At 40.2% G+C, this 27,459-nt stretch overlaps 1 protein-coding gene across 5 annotated transcripts in view; it reads right to left on the reverse strand.

Moving 5' to 3' along the window:
• Positions 1-27,459, reverse strand: part of NCOA6 (nuclear receptor coactivator 6) — a 288,056-nt gene that overhangs the window by 134,865 nt on the left and 125,732 nt on the right. For all 5 annotated transcript variants that reach the window (XM_053713955.1, XM_053713638.1, XM_053713867.1 and 2 more), the window contains one exon: positions 3,172-3,308. In XM_053713955.1, coding sequence (XP_053569930.1) covers positions 3,172-3,308 — 137 coding nt within the window. The remainder of the gene's footprint in view (positions 1-3,171; positions 3,309-27,459) is intronic.

The raw sequence follows: 27,459 nt of genomic DNA on the forward strand, positions 1-27,459 counted from the left end.
TACCACCTCCTTGCACTTAATGTAGGCAAAGAGAATGACTGAGTTGGGAGGGAATATTTAACAACTTTGCTGTGGTGCTCTTTGCCGCCTCCTGCAGGGCAGGAGTGGTATTCCCAATAGTAATTAAGATGATCCGTGGACTCATCGGGTCATTAAAAAGAAAGTCAGATGACACTAAAAAGTCTATAAAGCAGAGGTTGGCCCTTTTTGCTAGAAATTTGTGTCAAAATATTTTCAGTTTTAAGATATATCAATGCCAATAGAAAAAGCAATCTTATTTAAAGGGACAGTCAAGTCCAAAAAAAACTTTCATGATTGAAATAGGGCATGTAATTTTAAACAACTTTCCAATTTACTTTTATCACCAATTTTGTTTTGTTCTCTTGGGTATTCTTTGTTGAAAGCTAAACCTAGGAGGTTCATATGTTAATTTCTTAGATCTTGAAGGCTGCCACTAATCTAAATGCATTTAGACAGTCTTTCACCACTAGATGGCATTAGTTCATGTGTTTCATATAGATAACATTGAGCTCATGTACGTGAATTTAACAAGGAGTGAGCTAAAATGCAAGTCTGTCAAAAGAACTGAAAAGAGCGGGCAGTCTGCAGAGGCTTAGATACAAGGTAATCACAGAGAGATTATCTATCTTTTAAAACAACAAAAATTCTGGTGTTGACTGTCCCTTTAAGTCATAAATTAGTAATTCAAACTTTTTTATTTAACACACATTTAAAGGAACACTAAAGTCAAAACTACACTTTCATAATTAAAGTTTGTGAAATGCTAGGATTGACCATTGGAACAAATAAAGTGGACTTTCAGTCATGAAGTATAAAATATTTCATGCAGAAAGCTCCTTTATTTGTTTGCCGCACTGAGCTGCTCAGGCAGCCCATGGCAGATTGCTGTTTTGCTAAGAGGTTATGTTTCCACCTCTTAGCAAATAGCTGTGCGTGAAATCCGGCGCCACAAGGCGCACAGCTATTTAGAGTATATATAGTCCCTTTTATTTGTTCCAATGGTCAATCCTAGCGTTTCACAAACACTAGGATTGACTTTCACTTTAAGATAGAGCACACAGTTTTAAGAGATGCTCCAATTTACCTTCATTACCAAATTTTGCACAGTTGTTTTATATGCACACTTTGAGGTACCTGCTACTACTGAGTATGTGCAAGAGTTCACAGAGTATACATATATGAGTCAGTGATTGGCTGATGGCTGTCACATAACATGGGCTGAGAAATTGAAGTAAATTTTGAAATTAGTCATAATAATTCTGCTCAGTAAGTGTTATTGCATTGTATTTTTATTAAGCACTTGTTGATTATGCAGTTCTACAGTATTAAATAGTCCTTTAAGTATTTTATTCAAGATGGGGTTTTAGGCTGAGTATAAAGGAAAAATAAAGATAAAAAATTGTTGCATAGCAATATTTTTATATATCCCAACAGATATCTCACTCACTGTTCAAAGACGGGATAAGTAAATCACTGATTTCTCTTCCACCTTCAGCCAGAAGATGCCTAAAAGGAATTTTTTGCTACACCATCTTTAGAAAAAATTTGGGATCGTCCAAAAAAGAGTTTTTCTTTACATATTTAATGTATGTGCAATTTAAAAGCTCACACGTTTTTTTTTCCTTAAGCAATTAAAGGAACAGTCTATTTGAAAATTGTTATTGTTTAAAAAAATAGACAACCCCTGTATTACCCATTCTTCAGTTTTGCATAACTAATACTGTTATATGCACATACTTTTTACCTCTGTGATTACCTTGTATCTAAACCTCTGCAGACTGCCCCCTTATCTCAGTTCTTTTGACAGACTTGTATTTAACCAATCAGTGCTGACTCAAATAAGTCCACAGGATGGTGCACAATGTTTTCTATTTGTCACACATGAACTAGCGCTGTCTAGCTGTGAAAAAACGTCAAAATACACTGAGATAAGAAGCGGCTTCAACAGCTTATAAATCATTTTATGAGCCTACTTAAGTTTGGCTTTCATCAAAAAATACCAAGAGAACAAAGCAAATTTGATGATAAAAGTAAATTGGAAAGTTGTTTAAAATTGCATTCCCTATCTAAATAATGAAAGTTTAAATTTTGACTTGACTATATCCCTTTAATGCATGATCATATTCACAACAAAATAGGAACAAGAATACTCTTTCTATGCACATCGGCAGCTGTTTATCCCTCAGGAATAACATTAGAAAACTCTGGTCTCTAGAACATCATATTTATGTCTTTTAAACTTTGTAATAATCTGGGATTTGCCAAAGCTCTGTGCTAAAAGGTATTAAACTAGAAGGAAATAAGTTATGACAGTAAACACCTTGCAATGACAAGATATTTCTGTTCTCTTGCTACAGAATAGCATTTAAGACTAGTCTAAACATTTTTAAAACAAATTAACATTGTTTGTTGTAATTGTAGCCAATATGCACCCACTATTTGCCTCATTTGGAGGAGCCACAGCTGGCAAGGATAGCCACTGTTATATTGTTAGTATAAAGTGTATTGTTTTGCAGCTTGTATCCATTTTAGCCAATCAATTAGATGTATGTAGCAGGGTTAGCCTTGCAAAGTCTGCAGGGTGCCTTTTCATTTATAAGAATTAGAAAACGGTCAATGTTCAAAGCTAAATTACATGAAAGGGCGCAAATATATAATAAAAGTAGTTTTACTATACAGAACTAAACCTTTATATTAAAATCTCAAGGTGTTTACTGACTCTTTAAACTACAATTTGACCAATCCCAGGAGCCAGTCCACAAGAATTATACTTCTAGCTGTTAATCTTTTGGATAACTGTACATATACTTAGACACACTTGTCCGACAATTAGTTAAAATGTGTGTCTAGACCCGGTTTTCTTGTTGTCACCTAGATTTGGTATAAGTGTCAACCCTTTGCAATATGATATATAATAAACTAAAAAGGAGAGAGTTTGTAGCAGCTTAGTATTCCCAGGATAAAAGTGCAACTGCTTGCAAAAAAGCTGGTTTCCAGAGAGCCTTGGTCATTTCTACAAAGACCAGTTCACCGCTCACATTGATTCCTGGGTTCAGCACAATTTCATGGCTTCTGTGAGGTCTGCAAAACGATTTCTATAAGACCGTGCAAAACCACTACTTCCTAGAGCGTACCCTGTCATAGGATTACCTGGCGGCCTGCTGTTAAATTTAGAGAGTTTCTGACCAGGCTCTATGGGTCCTTGCTCTCCTGGGATCCCTGGATGATCACTTTCTTCCATGCGGGGGTCAGTGGTAGTGGAATGCAGGAGATGGAAATGCGGTTCACTGATAAAAGAAACAGAGGTTCAACTAAACTTTTTATTTTTTACTAAATCTTAAGCAATATTTAGTTAAATGTGCTATTCTGTGTTAGAATTGGGAAGGAAAAAAAAAGAAATGCATAAGACACCTGTCTCAAAAATAAAATATTTCTTGCCACTCCAAAAAAAAAAAAAATGCTATTTATCTGAGATGAAAAAAATAATCTGTAAAACAAATGAAAATAAGCAATGCTACCAGACATCCCATGAGCTTTTTATCCCTCCCACCTCTCTGGTATCTCAGTCTAACGCATAACCAAGAAAGGAGAAAAACAAAAATAAGAAAGGACAAAGCAGGGTAAATGAGGTGCACACTAAAACTGCTGCCAATTGATTGAAAGTATAAATGATTGAATGCATAAATATGAGTGGATGTCGGGGACTCTCACCACCATGAAAGAAATTTATCAGGTAAGCATATCTTTTGTGTTCTTTCATAAGGTGGTGAAAGTCCAAAAGCCATTACTCTTGGTATCTAATACCCAAGTTGTGGAGTCCACGAATAAATGGGTGGGACAAAAAAGGTAGGTTCCTATTTACCAGACACTAAACCTGTAGGACTTGCCAAAAGCTGCCTAAAAAAAGAGGCAAACATATAAAAATGGTAGAACATAGAGAAAGTGTATAAAGAAGACTAGTTAAATGGACAGTAAAGTCCAAATTAAACTTTCATGATTCAGATAGTTCATGTGTGCCATATAGATAACATTGTACTCGCACACCGGAGTCATTTAAGAGTCAGCGCCAATTGCCTGAAACGCAAGTCTGTCAAAAGATCTGAGATAAGGAGGCAGTCTGCAGAAGTTTAGATACAAGGTAATTACAGAGGTAAAAAGTATATTTCTATAACAGTGTTGGTTATGCAAAACTGGTGAATGATAAATAAAGGGATTGCCTATCTTTTCAAACAATAACATTTTTGGTGTTTACTATCCCTTTAACTGCATAGCACATCTGATTAACAGAAGCTTCAATTAAACATCCAAATTGGCAGAAACTAAATTAGTTAAAAAGGGTAGAAATATGTCTTAAGGGAGACTTACGTTACCTCCAAGAATTCTTACATATCAACTGCTTTCACCTGGAAGCTAAAGTAACAGCTGACGCCTTTGGACCAATAAGTGAACCAGAGAAATGAACAAATAAAGTAGCGGATTTTCTAAAATCCTTTGTGACATGTAAGTAAAATTAATGTTCTTTAAGAAATCATTGGATTAGCACAAAAGAAGCGACTAAAATGTACTGGTAGATTATTTCTAAAGAATCCATTACCGGTAGAAACCCCTCTTTAGGGGCTACATTGCCTGAAATAAAGTCTCTACAACTGTACCTATGTGAAGTTGGCACCCCATGTTTGTAAAAACTGAATAAAAATATACCATTCGTTTGTGCTGCAAAAACAAACGTTTGTGCCGGTTTGGTTTAGAAGATATTGCGCATTATTATTTTTAGGAAACTCCGCCCACTTTGCACCCCATTTTATTCAATTTTAAAAACAAATATACCATCTGTTTGTGCCGATTTGTGCCACAAAATGGTCTGGTAGCGGGAGCGAGCTACATTCAGTTTAATAGTGCATTGGGCCGGCTGTGACTAGACAGCGTGCCGCAATGCGCTTAGGAAAAAAGAAAATTTATGTTTACCTGATAAATTTGTTTCTTTTTAGACACGATGAGTCCACGGATTTCATCCTTACTCGTGGGATATTCACCTCCTGGTCAGCAGGACGAGGCAAAGAGCACCACAGCAGAGCTGCTATATATAGCTCCTCCCTTCCCTCCCACTCCAGTCATTCGACCGAAGTTAGGAAGAGAAAGGAAAAGCCAAGGTGCAGAGGTGTTTGAAGTTTACAAAAATTAAGAACCTGTCTCAGAAAACAGGGTGGGCCGTGGACTCATCATGTCTAAAAAGAAACAAATTTATCAGGTAAGCATACATTTTCTTTTCTTTTTAAAGACACAATGAGTCCACGGATTTCATCCTTACTTGTAGGATACAATACCAAAGCTATAGTACACGGATGAAAAGGGAGGGACAAGACAGGGAAGTCGAGGCAAAAGTATCAAATTTGTAAAAGTTAGAAAAAGTGTGAAGAGAAGACCAAGTTGCAGTCTTGCAAATCTGTGCAACAGAAGCATCATTTTTGAATGCCCATGAGGAAGTCACAGCCCTAGTGGAATGAGCCGTAATTCGTTCAGCAGGCTGCTGTCCAGCAGTCTCAAATGCAAAACGGATGATACTCTTCAGCCAAAAAGAAAGAGAGGTAGCCGTAGTTTTCCGACCCCTACGTGTCCCTGAAAAAATAACAAAGACGACGATTGTCGAAAATCCTTAGTCGCTTGTAAGTAGAACTTTAAAGCACGGACTACGTCTAAATTATGTAACAGACGTTCCTTCTTAGAAGGATTATGACACAAGGAAGGAATAACAATCTCCTGATTAATATTCTTGTTAGAAACAACTTTAGGAAGAAAACCAGGTCTTTTACGTACCACCACCTTATCCAAATGGAAAATAAGATAAGGAGAATCATATTGTAATGCCGAAAGCTCAGATACTCTTCGAGCAGAAGAAATAGCAACCAAAAATAAAACTTTCCAAGATAATAACTTAATATCTATGGAATGCATAGGTTCAAACTGAACCCCTTGAAGAACTAAATTTAAACTCCAAGGAGGAGCAATTGGTCTAAATACAGGCCTGATTCTAGTCAGAGCCTGACAAAAAGAGTGCACATCTGGAACATCTGCCAGACGCATATGTAACAAAATAGATAAAGCCGAAATCTGTCCCATTAAGGAACTTGCTGATAACCCTGTCTCCAATCCTTCTTGGATAAAAGACAAAATTCCGGGAATCCTAACCCTACTCCATGAGTAGCCCTTAAATTCACACCAATAAGGACATGTACGCCAAATGTTATGGTAAACTTTCCTAGTGACAGGCTTACGTGCCTGAATTAAAGTATCTATGACTGAATCAGAAAAACCTCACTTAGATAAAATTAAGCGTTCAATCTCCAAGCAGTCAGCTGCAGAGAAACCAGATTCAGGTGATGGAAGGGACCCTGAATGAGAAGGTCCTTAATAGAAGCTTCCATGGTGGCCGAGATGACATGTCCACCAGATTGGCATACCAATCCTGCAAGGCCACGCAGGAGCAATGAGGATCACTGATGCCCTCTCCTGTTTGATTCAAGCAATCACCCGGGGGAAGGAGAGCAAACGGGGGGAATACATATGCTAGGTCGAAAGACTAAGGAATTGCCAAGGCATCTATCAGCTCGGCCTGGGGATCCCTGGATCTGGACCCGTATCTCGGAAGCTTGGCATTCTGACGAGACAACATAAGGTCTGACTCCGGCCAACCCCATCTGAGAATCAGGCTTGAAAATATTTCCGGATGGAGCCCCCACTCTCCCGGATGAAAAGTCTGCCTGCTCAGAAAACCTGCCTCCCAGCTTACCACCCCTGGGATGTAGATCGCCGACAGATGGCAAGAGTGAGCCTCCGCCCACTGAATTATTTTGGCGACCTCGATCATCACCAAGGAACTTCTCGTACCCTCCTGATGATTGATGTAAGTTACTGTCGTTATGTTGTCCGACTGGAATCTGATGAAGAGGGCCAAGGCCAACTGAGGCCAGGCCTGATGCGCATTGAATATCGCCCTCAACTCTAGAATGTTGATAGGAAGGAGAGATTCTGCTTGAGTCCATACTCCCTGAGCCCTTAAGGAGCTCCAGACTGCTCCCCATCCTAACAGGCTGGCATCCGTTGTCACAATCACCCACGCGGGTCCTCGAAAGCATATCCCCTGGGATAGATGATCCAGCGACAACCACCATAGAAGAGAGTCCCTTGTCTCCTGATCTAGGGTTATTCGAGGAGTCAATCTGTATAATCTTCAGTCCATTGCCTAAGCATGCTTAGCTGCAGAGGCCTGAGATAAAAACGTGCAAACGTTACGATGTCCATGGTCCCCACCATCAATCTGATTACCTCCAGGGACTGAGCCACTGACGGCCGAGGATTGGACTGAAGGGCTTGACATGTATTCAGAATTTTTAACTTCCTGACCTCTGTCAGAATTTTTTTTATTGACACAGAGTCGATCAGTGTTCCCAGAAAGGGTACCCTTGACTGAACAAACTCTTTTCCAGATTTACCTTCCACCCGTGAGTTCTAAGGAAGGCTAGCACAATGTCGGTATGAGACCTTGCTGTTTGGAAGAGAACGCCTGGATCAGAATATCGTCCAGATAACGCGCCACCGCAATGCCCCGAATTCTTAGAACCGCCAGTAGAGACCCCAGAACCTTTGTGAAAATTCTGAGCGCCGTGGCCAGACCGCAAGGGAGAGCTACAAACTGAAAATGTTTGTCCAGAAAGGCAAACCTCAGGAACTTGTGATGATCTCTGTGGATAAGAACATGAAGATATGCATCCTTTAGATCCACTGTTGTCATAAATTGATCCTCCTGGATCAAAGGAAGGATAGTACGAATAGTTTCCATCCTGAAAGATGAAACTCCGATAAACTTGTTTAGAGTCACAAAGTCTAAGATAGGTCTGAAGGTTCCCTCCTCTTTGGGAACTACAAACAAATTTGAATAAAAATCCTGCCCCTGTATCGGAGCAGGCCAAGTACTCCAATGGAAGGGAGGTCTCTTACACAATGTAAGAACGCCTCTCTTTGAACTGGTCTACTGAGAATCTTGAAATCAGAAATCAGTCCACTGTGAATCTCTGAAAAACTATTTTTCATTGTCCAGGGATTCTAAACGTCTCGAATCCAAGCCTAAATGAAAACCAAAAGACTGTCCCCTATAAAATCTGATCCCAGATCAGGGACATGTTCTTCATGTTGTCCTTGATCCGACAGCAGGCTAATTATATCCTTTTTTATTTATTTATTTTTAATTCAGAAGAAAACATCTTCATCCAGCCAGGTTCCAACAAGGCCTTCTTGTAATGAACCGTTAAAAAAGTAGACTTAGATCCTAAATCTATATAACAAGGCCTTAACCATGAGGCTCAGAAAACTGGGACAGAGAAACCTGAAACCTACTCTCCCATTTTAAAAACTTCAAGGAAAAAAATTGAAATAAAGGAACTTAGTCAATTAACAGCCTTTATCCCATCCTGGATCTTATACAAGAGAGTGTCTGACTTAAAAGTATCAGACAATGCATCAAACCAAAATGCCGCCCGCTAAGGATGGTAGAAAGTACATAGTTGTAAGTCAATGTAAACCTTGGCGTACATCCCTTTCCTAATCTTTGAGACAACCCTAGAGAATCTAACTAGTCTCAAACAAAGAAAGTAGTTCTCTTAGCTAAGTTGGGAACTGCTCCTATCACCTTAGGTAATGTCTGCTCCTTAGCCAAGTCGGTTATGGGAAACATATCTTTAAGTATAGGGAATACAGACTTTTCCATTCCGTATGACTCACAGGGCGTACTAGGATAGATTACACCTGTGCTAAGGTGAAAATAATTCCTCTAGTAAGGTTAGTTTCCACATGGGAAAACCCTAGAATGCATGATATGCAAAGAAAGACTCCGGATGGAGTATGAGAGGAAGCACAGGGCATTGCATGTGTGCCCAAACATCTGGTGAACACTATAGGTTTGTGGCATAAAGTGATCATTGTCAACCTACCCCCAAACAGCAAACGCCATAAAAGGCGGAGTACAGAAAAAAAAAAGAGTGTAATCTTTAATGAAAACAAACACACAAAAGTTACTGTCACTTTAAATCTTATTTCTGTGTCAGAAATTATCCAGTATCATGTTAACCTTGCTGGTAATAGACATAGCTATGTACATTAAAGCAACCCTGTCTTGTGCACACAATCCCTATGAAAATGGCAGGGAACCACAGAGTACTAAATGTGGACCAGGAAAAAAAAAATCTATATTTTAGGTGTACACATGTTCCATTTTAAGTACCAAGCTGCATTATACAGTAAACAGCTGTAATGTATCAAATAAAAGGAACCCCACAAAAAACCGTACTGTCTCTTTAAAATAAAAAAACATTTTTGGGCACCTTCGTTCCAGTCAAAGTCAGAATGGATGAATTAACACCTAGACATCTGAAATACCCTGAACAAAATTATCAAATAAAAACACTACTGTGTTCTTTAAATGTGTAGATACCTCACATTAGTACTATTAACAGTAGATAGGTAAACAGATGGTGTAGGGCCTCTAACAACATAAGCTGTTTAATTAGAAACCGGGTGGTACTATGCCTTTAAATAAAAAAGCAAAACAGTGCTTTATCTTTACAATAAGAATTGCAACAGTTGTCCCTTTTTGTCAGCTAACGTAAGACTGACCAACAAAAAGCAGGCAACGCACCACTCCAAACTAAACTTTTATGCCACCACATTTGCTCTGTGACTGTCATAGCAACATCGTGACTAGACTCATTCTCATATTGCTCATCTGAATACTCAACGAGTACCGGGACTGCACAAAAAGGTGCGCAAACTTTCTGTAGGGAGACGTAGCGTAGCCTAGCTCCGCCCATCGTGGGTGTATCAGGTTGGAACTCCTGAGCGGCAAACAAGAAAAATGGAGCTGTCGGAACAGAATTACACCATAGCCCCGCCCATCATGGGCGTATCAAGCAGTAACTCCCGGACAGCTAATTTAATAAAGATGGAGCCGTTGTAGCCCACACCATAGTCCCTTAAAAAAACATACCTCCCGGTTGGCTAGAAGTAAACTACCGTTATCGGGAGTGGAGAGTTACTGTTGTTTTTTCCATAAAACAAAAACTAGCCGTCTCCCGGTTTGCATATCTGTATGATACAACTGCCGGGAGTAAAATAATACAGTTTGCTCTCCAGCCCCAGTATATGTATAACATAGCTCTCAAGAAAGACCACAGTCCCATCACAATAAGAGCCCTTCATTATCTCAGCCCTTGACATGTGAATGAATGTAATGTAGTGCTCACTTTCTTCTGAGAGAATGTGCCCCCAGAAATAATAAAGTTAGCACTTACCTTGAATGCTGTACGACAGCATGGCAGTCCAGCAGGTTTTCAGAGGTCCTCTCCCTCCCATAGCCCTGTGGACTAAGATTAGCCTGAGTTAAAAGTGCTTAGGCTATCTAGAATAGGGCAGCAAATATGTATAGGAGGTGCAGTGAGAATTATGTCCCACCAGTTCCTATTGCTTTAAAGCCACCAAATGCTCTACTGTAGAGACTGATCTGGTCTAGGCTACACCGTAGCACAAAGTAGCACTCACTGGCACTACTTTAAAATAATAAACTCTTTGATTGAAGATTCTAATCTAACACCTCACTTTACCTCTTCCTATCACTAACACAGGCAAAGAGAATGACTGGAGTGGGAGGGAAGGGAGGAGCTATATATACAGCTCTGCAGTGGTGCTCTTTGCCTCCTCCTGCTGACCAGGAGGCTTAATCCCACAAGTAAGGATGAAATCTGTGGACTCATCGTGTCTTTAAAAAGAAATATTTTTTTGTTTATCAGTGAAGAGCATCCCCTCTTTATATGCTTTCTCTACCTATGATTGTATTCATACTTGACTTTGATAATGAATCTAGGTAGTGAAGGTTGTATATAGTCTGTCTAATAATTGTGTACCTGCTAATAGCCTGTGGGTTATGTGAGTGCATGAGTGTCATTACTTACCTCAAATGTACCCACGCTACCGTGCTTTCCAATTGGAGAAAATACTGATTGCAGTATAGAGCCCATCCAGTGCTGTGTAAACATCAGCAGAGGATATAATAGTGGAGTACAACAATAACCCAACAGGAGGAGGCTAAGGGACAGATCCCTGTGGCAGACTCGTAACTAACTCCCATATGGTGTAATTTTGTCACTACCCAGTACTCAATACTCCCCTCTGTTCCAACATCAGGGGGAAAATGGGTCTAATAACCCCTTTCCACAACACACACATGTATGGGTCCCAAAAAACATGTTGCTGGCTCTTCAATTTCAATAGGTGAGACTTGAATTATTATTTTTTAAATACATCATTCTGATGAAAAAGGAAGCACACATCAGACCTCAGGCACTGATCTATCCCAAAGTTAACTAGTTGAAAGACAGCAGCACTAGTTGAAAGCCAAAGAGCCCTGACAGAGGTAAAGGGTGACTAAACCCTTGCAGAATCGGTAAACTTTAACTTGTACAAACCCTGCAGGTTGAAGAGTTACAACCCACACTTACATACTACAAATAGGTTGAGACAGAATTGAAGGTTTCCCACAAAATTAAGGAATGAACGATTACTCTGAAAAGTTACATTACAAACACTAGAAATTAAAGGGACATGAAATCCATTTTTTTTTTATGATTCACATAGAGAATACAATTTTAAACAACTTTCCAATGTACTTTTATTATCTAATTTGATCCATTATCTTGGTGTCCCTTGTTGAAGAAGCAGCACTGCACTACTAGAAATTAGCTGAACAAATTAAGTGAGCCAAAAAAATTATGCATATATGCGCAACCACAAATCAGGAGCTGTTGAGCCTACATAGGTATCCTTTTCAACAAAGGATACCAAGAGAAAAAAAAAACTAGAAATAAAACGTAAATTGGACAGTTATTTAAAATCACATGCTCTATCAGAATCAAGAAAAAAAAAAGTTGGATTTTATGTCCCTTTAAAGGGATAGAAAGGTCAAAACTTAAAAGTGCACAGATGCACTTCAAATTGAAATAGAAGCATTTTTGCAATACACTTCCATTAAATTCTAATCTAAAATGTTTTTCTGCAGCTTAAAGGGACACTGAATCCAATTTTTTTCTTTTCTGATTCAGATAGAGCATACAATCTTAAGCAACTTTCTAGTTTACTCCTATTATAAAATTTTCTTCATTCTCTTGGTATCCTTATTTGTAATGCAAGAATGAAAGTTTAGATGCCGGACCATTTTTGGTGAACAACCTAGGTTGTCCTTGCTGATTGGTGGATAAATTCATCCACCAATAGAAAAGTGCTGTCCATAGTACTAAACCAAAAAAGCTTGGATGCATTCTTTTTCAAATAAAGATAGTAAGAGAACGAAGAAAAACAATTTATGTAAGAATTTACCTGAGAAATTAATTTCTTTCATATTGGCAAGAGTCCATGAGCTAGTGACGTATGGGATATACAATCCTACCAGGAGGGACGAAGTTTCCCAAACCTCAAAATGCCTATAAATACACCCCTCACCACACCCACAATTTAGTTTAACGAATAGCCAAGAAGTAGGGTGATAAAGAAAGGAGCAAAAGCATAAACAAAGGAATTGGAATAATTGTGCTTTATACAAAAAAATCATAACCACCATCAAAAGGGTGGGCCTCATGGACTCTTGCCAATATGAAAGAAATTAATTTATCAGGTAAATCCTTACATTAATTATGTTTTCTTTCATATTATTGGCAAGAGTCCATGAGCTAGTGACGTATGGGATAGCAATACGGAAGATGTGGAACTCCACGCAAGAGTTACTAGAGAAGGAGGGATAAAAAATAAAGACAGCCAATTCCGCTGAAAAAATGAATCCACAACCCAAATCATAAGTTTTAATCTTATAAAGGAAAAGAAAAAAACTGAAATTATAAGCAGAAGAATTAAACTGAAACAGCTGCCTGAAGAACTTTTCTACAAAAAAACTTCTGAAGAAGAAAAAACATCAAAATGGTAGAACTTAGTAAATGTATGCAAAGAAGACCAAGTTGCTGCTTTGCAAATCTGATCAACTGAAGCTTCATTCTTAAAAGCCCAGGAAGAGGAAACTGACCTAGTAGAATGAGCTGTAATCCTATGAGGCGGGGATTTACCCGACTCCAAATAAGCGTGATGAATCAAATGCTTTAGCCAAGATGCCAAAGAAATGGCAGAAGCCTTCTGACCTTTCCTAGAACCAGAAAAGATAACAAATAGACTAAAAGTCTTCCTGAAATCTTTTGTAGCTTCAACATAATATTTCAAAGCTCTCACCACATCCAAAGAATGTAAAGATCTTTCCAAAGAATTCCTAGGATGTGGACACAAAGAAGGGACAACAATTTCCCTACTAATGTTGTTGGAATTCACAACTTTAGGTAAGAATTTAAATGAAGTCCGCAAAACTGCCTTATCCTAATGAAAAACCAGAAAAGGGGGGGGGGCGTGTCCGAACACCGACTAGAATGGCTGCTTTTCCACTACGGCTGTAAATCCAAGCAGATAAATCCGCTGTTTATTGCTCATTAGCATTAAAATTCAAGGCTTCTCTGAATACTACTGTGTTGTCTATCTTTAAAGGAGCAGAATTATATATTTTTTATACGTGTTTCCAGCCTGGCAGACCAGCACTTGTGAGGTACGCAGCGGAAGCCTAATATCGGCCTGGATCCTCATTCGCCCTCCCCAGTTTCCGGATTAGTCAGGTCCGGCAGCTGAAAGAGCTGAGCAGCTATAAGAGCTGAATTTCAATTGTAAGACGTTGCAAATACTGTGAACTTTATTATAGTTATGGAGTCAAATCACGTAACCCTACTGAGGATGGTAGACCGTTTATTTTAGGAACATTTATTGCGCTTTACGGAGACCCTACATCTCACATGGGGGAGTGTTTGTAAAGAAGTGGCACAGAGGTTGCAGCATACCTCGGAAGACAAATCGGCCCTGCAACAAGACACCTACTTTATAGAGCCTGCAGTGACAACATGCCAAGTAGCTTATGCAGCGACATCCTCCCGGGGCAATGGGAGCAGCATAGCAATGCATGGTTCTGCTGAAAGTTTTGTACAGAGGGTGCATGAAGAGGTTGCAAAGAAAAGACATGGAGGTATGCCTTGCAGCCCGGATACTAATGAGACCCGCTCCATGACCCCAAACCTGTCCCAAACTCAAACAAGGGAGAAAGATCACCCGGCTGAAATGCCACATGGTCAGGACCCTGCCTTACAGCTGACAAGAGCCGTCCGGAATGAGATGTGGCATTACACCCGAATTGGAACTCAGAGTCTTAGCCTGAAGCAGCGGGCACTTGAATCAGACAGGCCCTTTGTTTCTTTATATGAAGCACAGTGCAGGATCACTTCAACACTCGAGATTCACCTGAGCGGTCTCAAACTGTCACTGTGCCCCAGATCAGGAGTGGGGTAATTTCGTATCCTGTTAATTAAAAATCAATTCACTACTCGGTGGGACTGACACACTGACTCTCACACCTAGGGACATGCTATTTGTTAGATGTGCCTCCTATTCACCTATCGTTTCTATTCTGTCTATAAGTGCTTAATGATGTTCACATAAATCTGTCTGTAACTTAGCCTAAGCTAACGAGGTGTGCTTGATATGTTGTATTCCACTTTTAATAACAGTTATTCATGCGAGGTACATAGAGACATAGCTCATCTGGAGGAATTGATATTATGCACTGAGTTCCGTCATAATGGCGCCATTTGTCCCACCTCATGGAGTTCTTGTTTAATGTTTTTTTCCTATATATTTGTGTTAACCTCAATTTCACTTTTAGGTATGCTGACAAGTTGGGTCCATCTAATCCCTCTGCCCTTATAAGCGTTAACAGTCAGGTGGTATAGCTCCTCTGTCATTAATATATCATCTCAAATATGTATACTCATAGCTCCATACTCCCTAAGATGTTATAATGCTGGCTTCAAAAAGACCAATGTTGGACCTCCTTTTATTGTCTGCAACATTGATGTCTATGGTTCCTCAAACCAAGTATATATGCGGCAGGGGTCCAAGAGAGGCCCTATAGGTTTCATAATTATGGAGTGACCCCTATAGTCCCTCTTTCTACTCTTATGTTATGTTTCGAGCCCAAGAGAGGCGACTGTTTATCTTTCATATACCTTGATACTTACATCTGGGGGTCACTCCTCTTATTTTATCAGTTCAAGTTATATAAATAGAAAAGAGGTTAATATAGCTAATGTGGGCATAATTGTAATTATATTTCTTTTTTATGTGATATATGTAATTTAACATATATTGCAAGATCTATTTGATGGCCTGCATAACCTGTTGTTACCTTTAGTACTCTGATAAGAAAGGTTTGGCTTCTTATTAAGTTTAATTTTTTGTTTTGCATTTTATATCTGGAATTCTGTTATTGAAAACTTGAGGTTAACTTATATTTATATAATTAGGCGATCAATTGTTTGCATAATGTGATACCTAATATGTATATTGTATGGTGATTATCCTTTGCCTTTGAAACCAAGTTTTTATTTGCATGTACCATGTTTTTTTCTTTCTCCTTAAAAACCTCAATAAAAATATTTAAAAAAAAAAAAAAAAAAAAGAAAAACCAGAAAAGGAGACTCACAAGAAAGAGCAGATAATTCAGAAACTCTTCTAGCAGAGGCCAAAAGAAACAACACTTTCCAAGAAAGCAATTTAATGTCCAAAGAATGCATAGGCTCAAACGGAGTAGCCTGTAAAGCCTTCAAAAACAAATTAAGACTCCAAGGAGGAGAGATTGATTTAATGACAGGCTTGATACGAACCAAAGCATGTACAAAACAATGAATATCAGGGAGTTTAGCAATCTTTCTGTGGAATAAAACAGAAAGAGCAGAGATTTGTCCTTTCAAGGAACTCGCAGACAAACCCTTATCCAAACCATCCTGAAGAAACTGTAAAATTCTAGGAATTCTAAAAGAATGCCAAGAGAATCTATGAGAAGAACACCATGAAATGTAAGTCTTCCAAACTCGATAATAAATCTTTCTAGAAACAGATTTACAAGCCTGTAACATAGTATTAATCACTTAGTCAGAGAAACCTCTATGACTAAGCGTTCAATTTCCATACCTTCAAATTTAATTATTTGAGATCCTGATGGAAAAACGGACCTTGAGATAGAAGGTCTGGCCTTAGTGGAAGTGGCCAGGGTTGGCAACTGGACATCCGAACAAGATCCGCATACCAAAACCTGTGAGCCCATGCTGGAGATACCAGCAGTACAAATGATTGCTCCATGATGATCTTGGAAATCACTCTTGGAAGAAGAACTAGAGGCGGAAAAATATAGGCAGGTTGATAACCCCAAGGAAGTGTCAATGCATCCACTGCTTCCGCCTGAGGATCCCTGGACAGGTACCTGGGAAGTTTGTTTAGATGAGATGCCATCAGATCTATTTCTGGAAGCCCCCACATCTGAACAATTTGAAAAACACATCTGGGTGAAGAGACCACTCTCCCAGATGTAAAGTTTGACGACTGAGATAATCCGCTTCCCAATTGTCTATACCTGGGATATGGACCGCAGAAATTAGACAAAAGCTGGATTCTACCCAAACAAGTATCCAGGATACTTCTTTCATAGTCTGAGGACTGTGAGTCCCACCATGATGATTGACATACTCCACAGTTGTGACATTGTCTGTCTAAAAACAAATAAACGGCTCTCTCTTCAATAGAGGCCAAAACTGAAGAGCTCTGAGAATCGCATGGAGTTCTAAAATATTGATTGGTAATCTCGCCTCTTGAGATTTCCAAACCCCTTGTGCTGTCAGAGATCCCAAGACAGCTCCCCAACCTGAAAGACTCGCATCTGTGATCACAGTCCAGGTTGGACGAACAAAAGAGGCCCCTTGAACTATACGATGGTGATCTAACCACAAAGTCAGAGATAGTCAAACATTGGGATTTAAGGATATTAATTGTGATATCCTTGTATAATCCTTGCACCATTGGTTCAGCATACAAAGCTGAAGAGGTCTCATGTGAAAACGAGCAAAGGGGATCACGTCCGATGCTGCAGTCATGAGACCTAAAACCTCCATGCACATAGCTACTGAAGGGAATGACTGAGACTGAAGGTTCTGACAAGCTGCCACCAATTTCAGACGTCTCTTGTCTGTTAGAGACAAAGTCATGGATACTGAATCTATTTGGAAACCTAAAAAGGTTACCCTTGTCTGACGAATCAAATAACTTTTTGGTAAATTCATCCACCAACCATGTCTTTGAAGAAACAACACTAGTAGATTAGTGTGAGATTCTGCAGAACGTAAAGACTGAGCAAGTACCAAGATATTGTCCAAATAAGGAAACACCGCAATACCCTGCTCTCTGATTACAGAGAGTAGGGCACCGAGAACCTTTGAAAAGATCCTTGGAGCTGTCGCTAGGCCAAAAGGAAGAGCAACAAATTGGTAATGCTTGTCTAGAAAAGAGAATCTCAGGAACTGATAGTGATCTGGATGAATCGGAATATGAAGATATGCCTCCTGTAAGTCTATTGTGGACATATAATGCCCTTGCTGAACAAAAGGCAGAATAGTTCTCATAGTCACCATTTTGAAAGTTGGTACTCTTACATAACAATTCAAAACTTTTAGATGCAAAACTGGTCTGAACGAATTCTCTTTCTTCGGGACAATGAACAGATTTGAATAAAAGCCCAGACCTGTTCCTGAAAAGGAAGTGGCACGATCACCCCAGATAACTCCAGGTCTGAAACACACTTCAGGAAAGCCTGCGCTTTCTCTGGGTTCACTGGAATGTGTGAGAGAAGAAACTTCTCACAGGCAGTCTTACTCTGAAACCTATTCTGTACCCCTGAGAGACAATGTTCTGAATCCAATGATTTTGGACTGAATTTATCCAAACATCCTTGAAAAATCTTAATCTGCCCCCTACCAGCTGAGCTGGAATGAGGGCCGCACCTTCATGTGGATTTGGGGGCTGGTTTAGATCTCTTAAATGGCTTGGATTTATTAGAAGCTTTAAATTTACACTTATCCTGAGGCAAAAAAGCCCCCTTCCCCCCAGTGACAGTTGAAATAATAGAATCCAACTGAGAACCAAATAATGTATTACCTTGGAAAGAAAGAGATAGCAATGTTGATTTAGAAGTCATATCAGCATTCCAAGATTTAAGCCATAAACCTCTTCTAGTTAAAATAGCTAAAGACATATATCTAACATAATTTCTGATGGTATCAAAAATAGCATCACAAATTAAATTATTAGCATGTTGAATTAATTTAACAGTGCTATACACATTATTATCTGATACTTGTTGCGCTAAACTTTCCAACCAAAAAGTTGAGGCAGCTGCAACATCAGCCAAAGAAATAGCAGGCCTAAGAAGATGGCCTGAACATAAATAAGCTTTCCTTAGATAAGATTCAAGCTTCCTATCTAAAGGATCTTTAGCAAGAGTAGAGATGGCCCCATCAACTTTGGGGATCTTTTCCCAAAATTCCAATCTATCAGTAGGCAAAGGATACAATTTTTTAAACCTTGAAGGAGTAAAAGAAGTACCCAGTCTATTCTATTCCTTAGAAATCATATCTGAAACAGCATCAGGAACTGGAAAAACCTCTGGAATAACTACATGAGGTTTATAAACCGAATTTAAACTTTTACTAGTTTTAGTATCAAGAGGACTAGTCTCCTCTATATCTAATGCAATCAACACTTCTTTTAATAAAGAACGTATATACTCCATTTTAAATAAATAAGAGGATTTGTCAGTGCCAATATCTGAGGCAGGATCTTCTGAATCAGACAGATCCTCATCAGAGATAGATAAATCAGTATGTTGTCAGCCATTAGAAAATTCATCAACTCTATGAGAAGTTTTAAAAGACCTTTTACGTTTATTAGAAGGCGGAATGGCAGACAAAGCCTTCTGAATGGGATCAGAAATAAATTCTCTTAAATTTACAGGAATATCCTGAGCATTAGATGTTGATGGACCAGCAACATGTAATGAACTACTACTAATGGAAACATTTTCTGCATGTAAAATTTATCATGACAACTATTATAAACCACAATTGGAGGAACAGTTACCACAAGTTAACAACAAATGCACTTAGCTTTGGTAAAACCGATATCAGGCAGCAGGATTCCAGTAGTAGATTCTGAGACAGGATCAGATTGAGACATCTTGCAGTATGTAAAAGAAAAAACAACATATAAAGCAAAATTATCAATTTCCTTATATGTCAGTTTCAGGAATGGGAAAAAATGAAAAACAAAATAGGCCTCTGACATAAAAAAAAAAAAAAAGACCCGAGGCAAAAAGAATGAGGTCTTAAATAATGAAAAAAGTTTGGCGCCAAGTATGACGCATCACAAACCGACAAACATTTTTTGGCGCCAAAAACGTCCAGAACGAAACTCGAGCGTCATAAATGACGCAACCTCGTGAAAATACTCGGCGCCAACTAAGACGCCGGAAATGACAAATTTGCGTAAACAAACAATTTTCACGCCAAAAAAGTCTCGCGCCAAGAATGAGGCAATAAATTTACAGCCCGCAATATAGAAAGAGTCAAATGGAAAACCTCAGGTAAGATTTTTTTTTTTCTTCATAAAAGCATTTCCCAGATATGAAACTGACAGTCTGCAAAAAGGAAATATACTGATAAACCAGAACAAACATATATTTAGAACTTTATATATAAAGTGCCAAACCATAGCTGAGAGTGTCTTAAGAAAATGAGACATACTTACCAAAAGACACCCATCCACATATAGCCAAACCAGTACTGAAACAAAAATCAGTAGAGGTAATGGTATATAAGAGTATATCGTCGATCTGAAAAGGGAGGTAGGAGATGAATCTCTACGACCGATAACAGAGAACCTATGAAATAGATCCCCGTGAGGAAAACCATTGCATTCAATAGGCGATATTCCCTTCACATCCCTCTGACATTCACTGTACTCTGAGAGGAACCGGGCTTCAACATGCTGAGAAGCGCATATCAACGCAGAAATCTTAGCACAAACTTACTTCACCAACTCCATAGGAGGCAAAGTTTGTAAAACTGAATTGTGGGTGTGGTGAGGGGTGTATTTATAGGCGTTTTGAGGTTTGGGAAACTTTGCCCCTCCTGGTAGGATTGTATATCCCATATGTCACTAGCTCATGGACTCTTGCCAATTACATGAAAGAAAATTGATAATTCGGAGTAAAAACAGAATTTATGCTTACCTGATAAATTACTTTCTCCAACGGTGTGTCCGGTCCACGGCGTCATCCTTACTTGTGGGAATATCTCTTCCCCAACAGGAAATGGCAAAGAGTCCCAGCAAAGCTGGCTACATAGTCCCTCCTAGGCTCCGCCCACCCCAGTCATTCGACCGACGGACAGGAGGAAAAAATAGGAGAAACCATATGGTGTCGTGGTGACTGTAGTTAGAGAAAATAATTCATCGGACCTGATTAAAAAACCAGGGCGGGCCGTGGACCGGACACACCGTTGGAGAAAGTAATTTATCAGGTAAGCATAAATTCTGTTTTCTCCAACATTGGTGTGTCCGGTCCACGGCGTCATCCTTACTTGTGGGAACCAATACCAAAGCTTTAGGACACGGATGAAGGGAGGGAGCAAATCAGGTCACCTAAATGGAAGGCACCACGGCTTGCAAAACCTTTCTCCCAAAAATAGCCTCCGAAGAAGCAAAAGTATCAAATTTGTAAAATTTGGCAAAAGTGTGCAGTGAAGACCAAGTCGCTGCCTTACATATCTGATCAACAGAAGCCTCGTTCTTGAAGGCCCATGTGGAAGCTACAGCCCTAGTGGAGTGAGCTGTGATTCTTTCAGGAGGCTGCCGTCCGGCAGTCTCATAAGCCAATCGGATGATGCTTTTAAGCCAAAAAGAAAGAGAGGTAGAAGTTGCTTTTTGACCTCTCCTTTTACCAGAATAGACGACAAACAGAGAAGAAGTTTGTCTGAAGTCTTTCGTAGCTTCTAAGTAGAATTTTAGAGCACGGACTACATCTAAATTGTGTAGCAAACGTTCCTTCTTTGAAACTGGATTCGGACACAAAGAAGGTACAACTATCTCCGTAGCAAACGTTCCTTCTTTGAAACTGGATTCGGACACAAAGAAGGTACAACTATCTCCTGATTAATATTTTTGTTGGAAACAACCTTTGGTAGAAAACCAGGCTTAGTACGCAAAACAACCTTATCTGAATGGAACACCAGATAGGGTGGAGTACATTGTAGAGCAGATAACTCAGAAACTCTTCTAGCAGAAGAAATAGCAACCAAAAACAAAACTTTCCAAGATAACAACTTAATATCTACGGAATGTAAAGGTTCAAACGGAACCCCTTGAAGAACTGAAAGAACTAGATTTAAACTCCAGGGAGGAGTCAAAGGTCTGTAAACAGGCTTGATCCGAACTAAAGCCTGAACAAATGCTTGAACATCTGGCACAACTGCCAGTCGTTTGTGCAGTAGGACAGATAAAGCAGAAATCTGTCCCTTTAGAGAACTTGCAGATAATCCTTTATCCAAACCTTCTTGTAGAAAGGAAAGAATCCTAGGAATCTTTATCTTATTCCATGGGAATCCCTTGGATTCACACCAGCAGATATATATTTTCCATATTTTATGGTAAATCTTTCTAGTTACAGGTTTTCTGGCTTGAACCAGAGTATCTATCACGGAATCTGAAAACCCACGCTTTGATAGAATCAAGCGTTCAATCTCCAAGCCGTCAGCTGGAGGGAGACCAAATTTGGATGTTCGAATGGACCCTGAACAAGAAGGTCCTGTCTGAAAGGTAGCTTCCATGGTGGAACCGATGACATATTCACCAGGTCTGCATATCAAGTCCTCCGTGGCCACGCAGGAGCTATCAAGATCACAGAGGCCCTCTCCTGTTTGATCCTGGCTACCAGCCTCGGAATGAGAGGAAACGGTGGAAACACAAAAGCTAGGTTGAAGGTCCAAGGCGCTACTAGTGCATCCACTAGAGTCGCCTTGGGATCCCTGGATCTGGACCCGTAGCAAGAAACCTTGAAGTTCTGACGGGACGCCATCAGATCCATATCTGGAATGCCCCATAGTTGCGTCAACTGGGCAAAGATCTCCGGGTGGAGTTCCCACTCCCTCGGATGAAATGTCTGACGACTCAAATAATCCGCTTCCCAGTTTTCCACACCTGGCATGTGGATCGCAGATAGGTGGCAGGAGTGATTCTCCGCCCATTGTATTATTTTGGTCAATTCTTTCATCGCCAGGGAACTCCTTGTTCCCCCCTGATGATTGAGATACGCAACAGTCGTCATGTTGTCTGATTGGAATCTTATGAATCTGGCCTTTGCTAGCTGAGGCCAAGTCTGGAGAGCATTGAATATCGCTCTTAGTTCCAGAATGTTTATCGGGAGAAGAGACTCTTCCCGAGACAACAGTCCCTGAGCTTTCAGGGATTCCCAGACCGCGCCCCAGCCCACTAGGCTGGCGTCGGTCGTGACAATGACCCACTCTGGACTGCGGAAGCTCATTCCCTGGGATAGGTGATCCTGGGTTAGCCACCAACGGAGTGAGTCTCTGGTCTTCTGATCTACTTGAATCACTGGAGACAAGTCTGTATAATCCCCATTCCACTGTTTCAGCATGCACAGTTGTAATGGTCTTAGATGAATTCGCGCAAAAGGAACTATGTCCATTGCTGCAACCATCAATCCTACTACTTCCATGCACTGAGCTACGGAAGGACGAGGAATAGAATGAAGAACTTGACAAGCGTTTAGAAGTTTTGACTTTCTGACATCTGTCAAGAAAATCCTCATTTCTAAGGAATCTATTATTGTTCCCAAGAAGGGAACTCTTGTCGACGGAGACAGGGAACTTTTTTCTATGTTCACCTTCCATCCGTGAGATCTGAGAAAGGCCACAACGATGTCTGAGTGAGCCTTTGCCTTTGAAAGAGATGACGCTTGTACTAGAATGTCGTCCAAGTACGGTACTACTGCAATGCCCCTTCTAGAACTGCTAGAAGGGATCCGAGTACCTTTGTGAAAATCCTTGGAGCAGTGGCTAACCCGAATGGGAGGGCCACAAACTGGTAATGTTTGTCCAGAAAGGCGAACCTTAGGAACTGATGATGTTCCTTGTGGATAGGGATATGTAGATACGCATCCTTTAGATTAACGGTAGTCATAAATTGACCTTCCTGAATTGTGGGTAGAATCGTTCGAATGGTTTCCATTTTGAACGATGGTACTCTGAGAAATTTGATTAGGATCTTTAGATCCAGGATTGGTCTGAAAGTTCCCTCTTTTTTGGGAACCACAAACAGATTTGAGTAAAATCCCATTCCTTGTTCCGCCGTTGGAACTGGGTGTATCACTCCCATCTTTAACAGGTCTTCTACACAATGTAAGAATGCCTGTCTCTTTATTTGGTTTGAGGATAAGTGAGACATGTGGAACCTTCCCCTTGGGGGTAGTTCCTTGAATTCCAGAAGATAACCTTGAGAAACTATTTCTAGCGTCCAGGGATCCTGAACATCTCTTGCCCAAGCCTGAGCAAAGAGAGAGAGTCTGCCCCCCACTAGATCCGGTCCCGGATCGGAGGCTACTCCTTCATGCTGTCTTGTTAGCAGCGGCAGGCTTCTTGGCCTGCTTACCCTTGTTCCAACCTTGCATCGGTTTCCAGGCTGGTTTGGTCTGTGAGGTATTACCCTCTTGTTTAGAGGATGCAGAATTAGAGCCCGGTCCGTTCCTGAAATTACGAAAGGAACGAAAATTAGACTTATTCTTGGCTTTGAAAGGCCTATCTTGTGGGAGGGCGTGTCCCTTTCCCCCAGTGATGTCTGAGATAATCTCTTTCAATTCTGGCCCGAAGAGAGTTTTACCCTTGATGGGGATATTAAGCAATTTTGTCTTGGATGATACATCCGCTGACCAAGACTTTAGCCAAAGCGCTCTGTGCGCCACAATTGCAAACCCTGAATTTTTCGCCGCTAATCTAGCTATTTGCAAAGCGGCATCTAAAATAAAAGAGTTAGCCAACTTAAGTGCGTTAACTCTGTCCATAACCTCCTCATATGGAGTCTCCCTACTGAGCGACTTTTCTAGTTCCTAGAACCAGAACCACGCTGCTGTAGTGACAGGAACAATGCACGAAATGGGTTGAAGAAGGTAACCTTGCTGTATAAAAATCTTTTTAAGCAAACCCTCCAATTTTTTATCCATAGGATCTTTGAAAGCACAATTATCCTCGATAGGAATAGTAGTGCGCTTGTTTAGAGTAGAAACTGCCCCCTCGACCTTAGGGACTGTCTGCCATAAGTCCTTTCTGGGGTCGACCATAGGAAATAATTTCTTAAATATAGGAGGGGGAACAAAAGGTATGCCGGGCTTCTCCCATTCCTTATTCACTATGTCCGCCACCCGCTTGGGTATAGGAAAAGCGTCGGGGTGCACCGGAACCTCTAGGAACTTGTCCATCTTGCATAATTTTTCTGGAATGACCAGGTTGTCACAATCATCCAGAGTAGATAACACCTCCTTAAGCAGTGCGCGGAGATGTTCTAATTTAAATTTAAATGTCACAACATCAGGTTCAGCCTGTTGGGAAATTTTTCCTGAATCTGAAATTTCCCCATCTGACAAAACCTCCCTCATGGCCCCTTCAGATTGGTGTGAGGGTATGACAGAACAATTATCATCAGCGCCCTCCTGCTCTTCAGTGTTTAAAACAGAGCAATCGCGCTTTCTCTGATATGCAGGCATTTTGGATAAAATATTTGCTATGGAGTTATCCATTACAGCCGTCAATTGTTGCATGGTAATAAGCATTGGCGCGCTAGAAGTACTAGGTGCCTCCTGCGTGGGCAAAACTGGTGTAGACACAGAAGGAGATGATGTAGAACCATGTCTACTCCCTTCATCTGATGAATGTAGCAAACCAATCAGCAAGCTCTACCAAGGTTCTGAACTAAAAATGGGCCGGCTCCTAACCTTTAATTACTGCTTTTTCAAATCAAGATAACATGAGAACAAAGAAAAATTGATAATAGGAGTAAATTAGAAAGTTGCAAAGGGAAATACACAGACCTGACTTATGGCAAATATATACAAAATACATTTAAAACGTTATAAAATGAATTGGCAAACATAGCTGAGAGTGTCTTAAAAAAAATGATATATACTTACCACCCAGAAGACACCCATACACATATAGCAGACAGCCAAACCAGTACTGAAACATATCAGCAGAGGTAATGGTAAAGGAGTAAAATGTTGATCTGTAAAGGGAGGCAGCAGATGAATCCTGCGACCGATTTACAGAGAGCCTTAGAATAGATTTCCCATAGGTGAAAACATGGCGTCATCAGACAATACTCCCTTCACATTCCTGAGACAAACACTGTACTCAGAAAGGAACTGGGCTTCAATATGCTTAGAAGCGCCTTTCACAGAAGATATCAAGCACAACTTGCTTCACCACCTCCATTAAAGGCAAAGTTTGTAAAACTAAGGCATGTGTGAGGTGGGAGGTATATTTATAGGCATTTTGAGGTTTGGGATACTTTGCCCCCTCTTGGTATAAATGTATATCCCATACGTCACTAGCTCATGGACTCTTGACACTTACATGAAAGAAATGACTTCTTCAGAAGTAATACACACCACAGCCAGCTCTCTGATAATGGAAGTATATTGCAAAAAACAAAATTTATGCTTACCTGATAAATTTATTTCTCTTGTGGTGTATCCAGTCCACGGGTTCATCCATTACTTGTGGGATATTCTCCTTCCCAACAGCAAGCTGCAAGAGGACACCCACAGCAGAGCTGTCTATATAGCTCCTCCCCTAACTGCCACCCCCAGTCATTCGACCGAAGAAAAGCAAGAAAAAAAAAGGAGAAACTATAGGGTGCAGTGGTGACTGTAGTTTAAAAATAAAAAACACCTGCCTTAAAATGACAGGTCGGGCCGTGGACTGGATACACCACAAGAGAAATTTATCAGGTAAGCATAAATTTAGTGCTCTCTTGTAAAGGTGTATCCAGTCCACGGGTTCATCCATTACTTGTGGGATACCAATACCAAAGCTTTAGGACACTGATGAAGGGAGGGACAAGGCAGGAACTTAAACGGAAGGCACCACTGCCTGTAAGACCTTTCTCCCAAAAATAGCCTCTGAAGAAGCAAAAGTATCAAATTTATAGAATTTAGAAAAGGTATGAAGCGAAGACCAAGTCGCCGCCTTACAAATCTGTTCAACAGAGGCCTCATGTTTAAAAGCCCATGTGGAAGCTACTGCTCTAGTAGAATGAGCTGTAATTCTTACAGGAGGCTGCTGGCCAGCAGTCTCATAAGCTAAGCGTATTATACTTCTTAGCCAAAAAGAAAGAGAAGTTGCCGAAGCCTTTTGGCCTCTCCTCTGTCCAGAGTAGACAACAAACAAAGCAGATGTTTGACGAAAATCCTTCGTAGCTTGTAAATAAAACTTTAAAGCACGAACCACATCAAGATTGTGTAATAGACGTTCCTTCTTTGAAGAAGGATTAGGACATAGTGAAGGAACAACAATCTCCTCATTGATATTCTTATTAGATACCACCTTAGGAAGAAACCCAGGTTTGGTACGAAACACTACCTTATCTGCATGGAAATCAGATAAGGGGAATCACATTGTAAAGCAGATAACTCCGAAACTCTTCGAGCCAAGGAGATAGCTACTAAAAACAGAACTTTCCAAGATAAAAGCTTAATATCTATGGAATGCAAAGGTTCAAACGGAACCCCTTGAAGAACTTTAAGAACTAAATTTAAACTCCATGGCGGAGCAACAGGTTTAAACACAGGCTTGATCCTAACTAAAGCCTGACAAAACGCCTGAACGTCTGGAACCTCAGCCAGACGTTTGTGCAAAAGAATAGACAGAGCAGAAATCTGTCCCTTTAAGGAACTAGCTGACAAACCCTTCTCCAATCCTTCTTGGAGAAAAGATAATATCCTAGGAATCCTGACCTTACTCCATGAGTAACCCTTGGATTCACACCAATGAAGATATTTACACCATATCTTATGATAGATTTTCCTGGTGACAGGCTTTCGAGCCTGAATTAAGGTATCAATGACAGATTCGGAAAAACCACGCTTTGATAGAATCAAGCGTTCAATCTCCAAGCAGTCAGACGTAGAGAAATTAGATTTGGATGTTTGAAGGGACCTTGAAGTAGTAGATGACATGTCCACCAGATCTGCATACCAAGTCCTGGGTGTCCACGCAGGGGCTATCAAGATCACTGAAGCTCTCTCCTGCTTGATCTTGGCAATCAGACGAGGGAGCAGCGGAAACGGTGGAAACACATAAGCCAGGCTGAAGG

The sequence above is a fragment of the Bombina bombina genome, chromosome 1 (genome assembly GCF_027579735.1).
Source record: "Bombina bombina isolate aBomBom1 chromosome 1, aBomBom1.pri, whole genome shotgun sequence".
Taxonomy (NCBI): domain Eukaryota; kingdom Metazoa; phylum Chordata; class Amphibia; order Anura; family Bombinatoridae; genus Bombina; species Bombina bombina.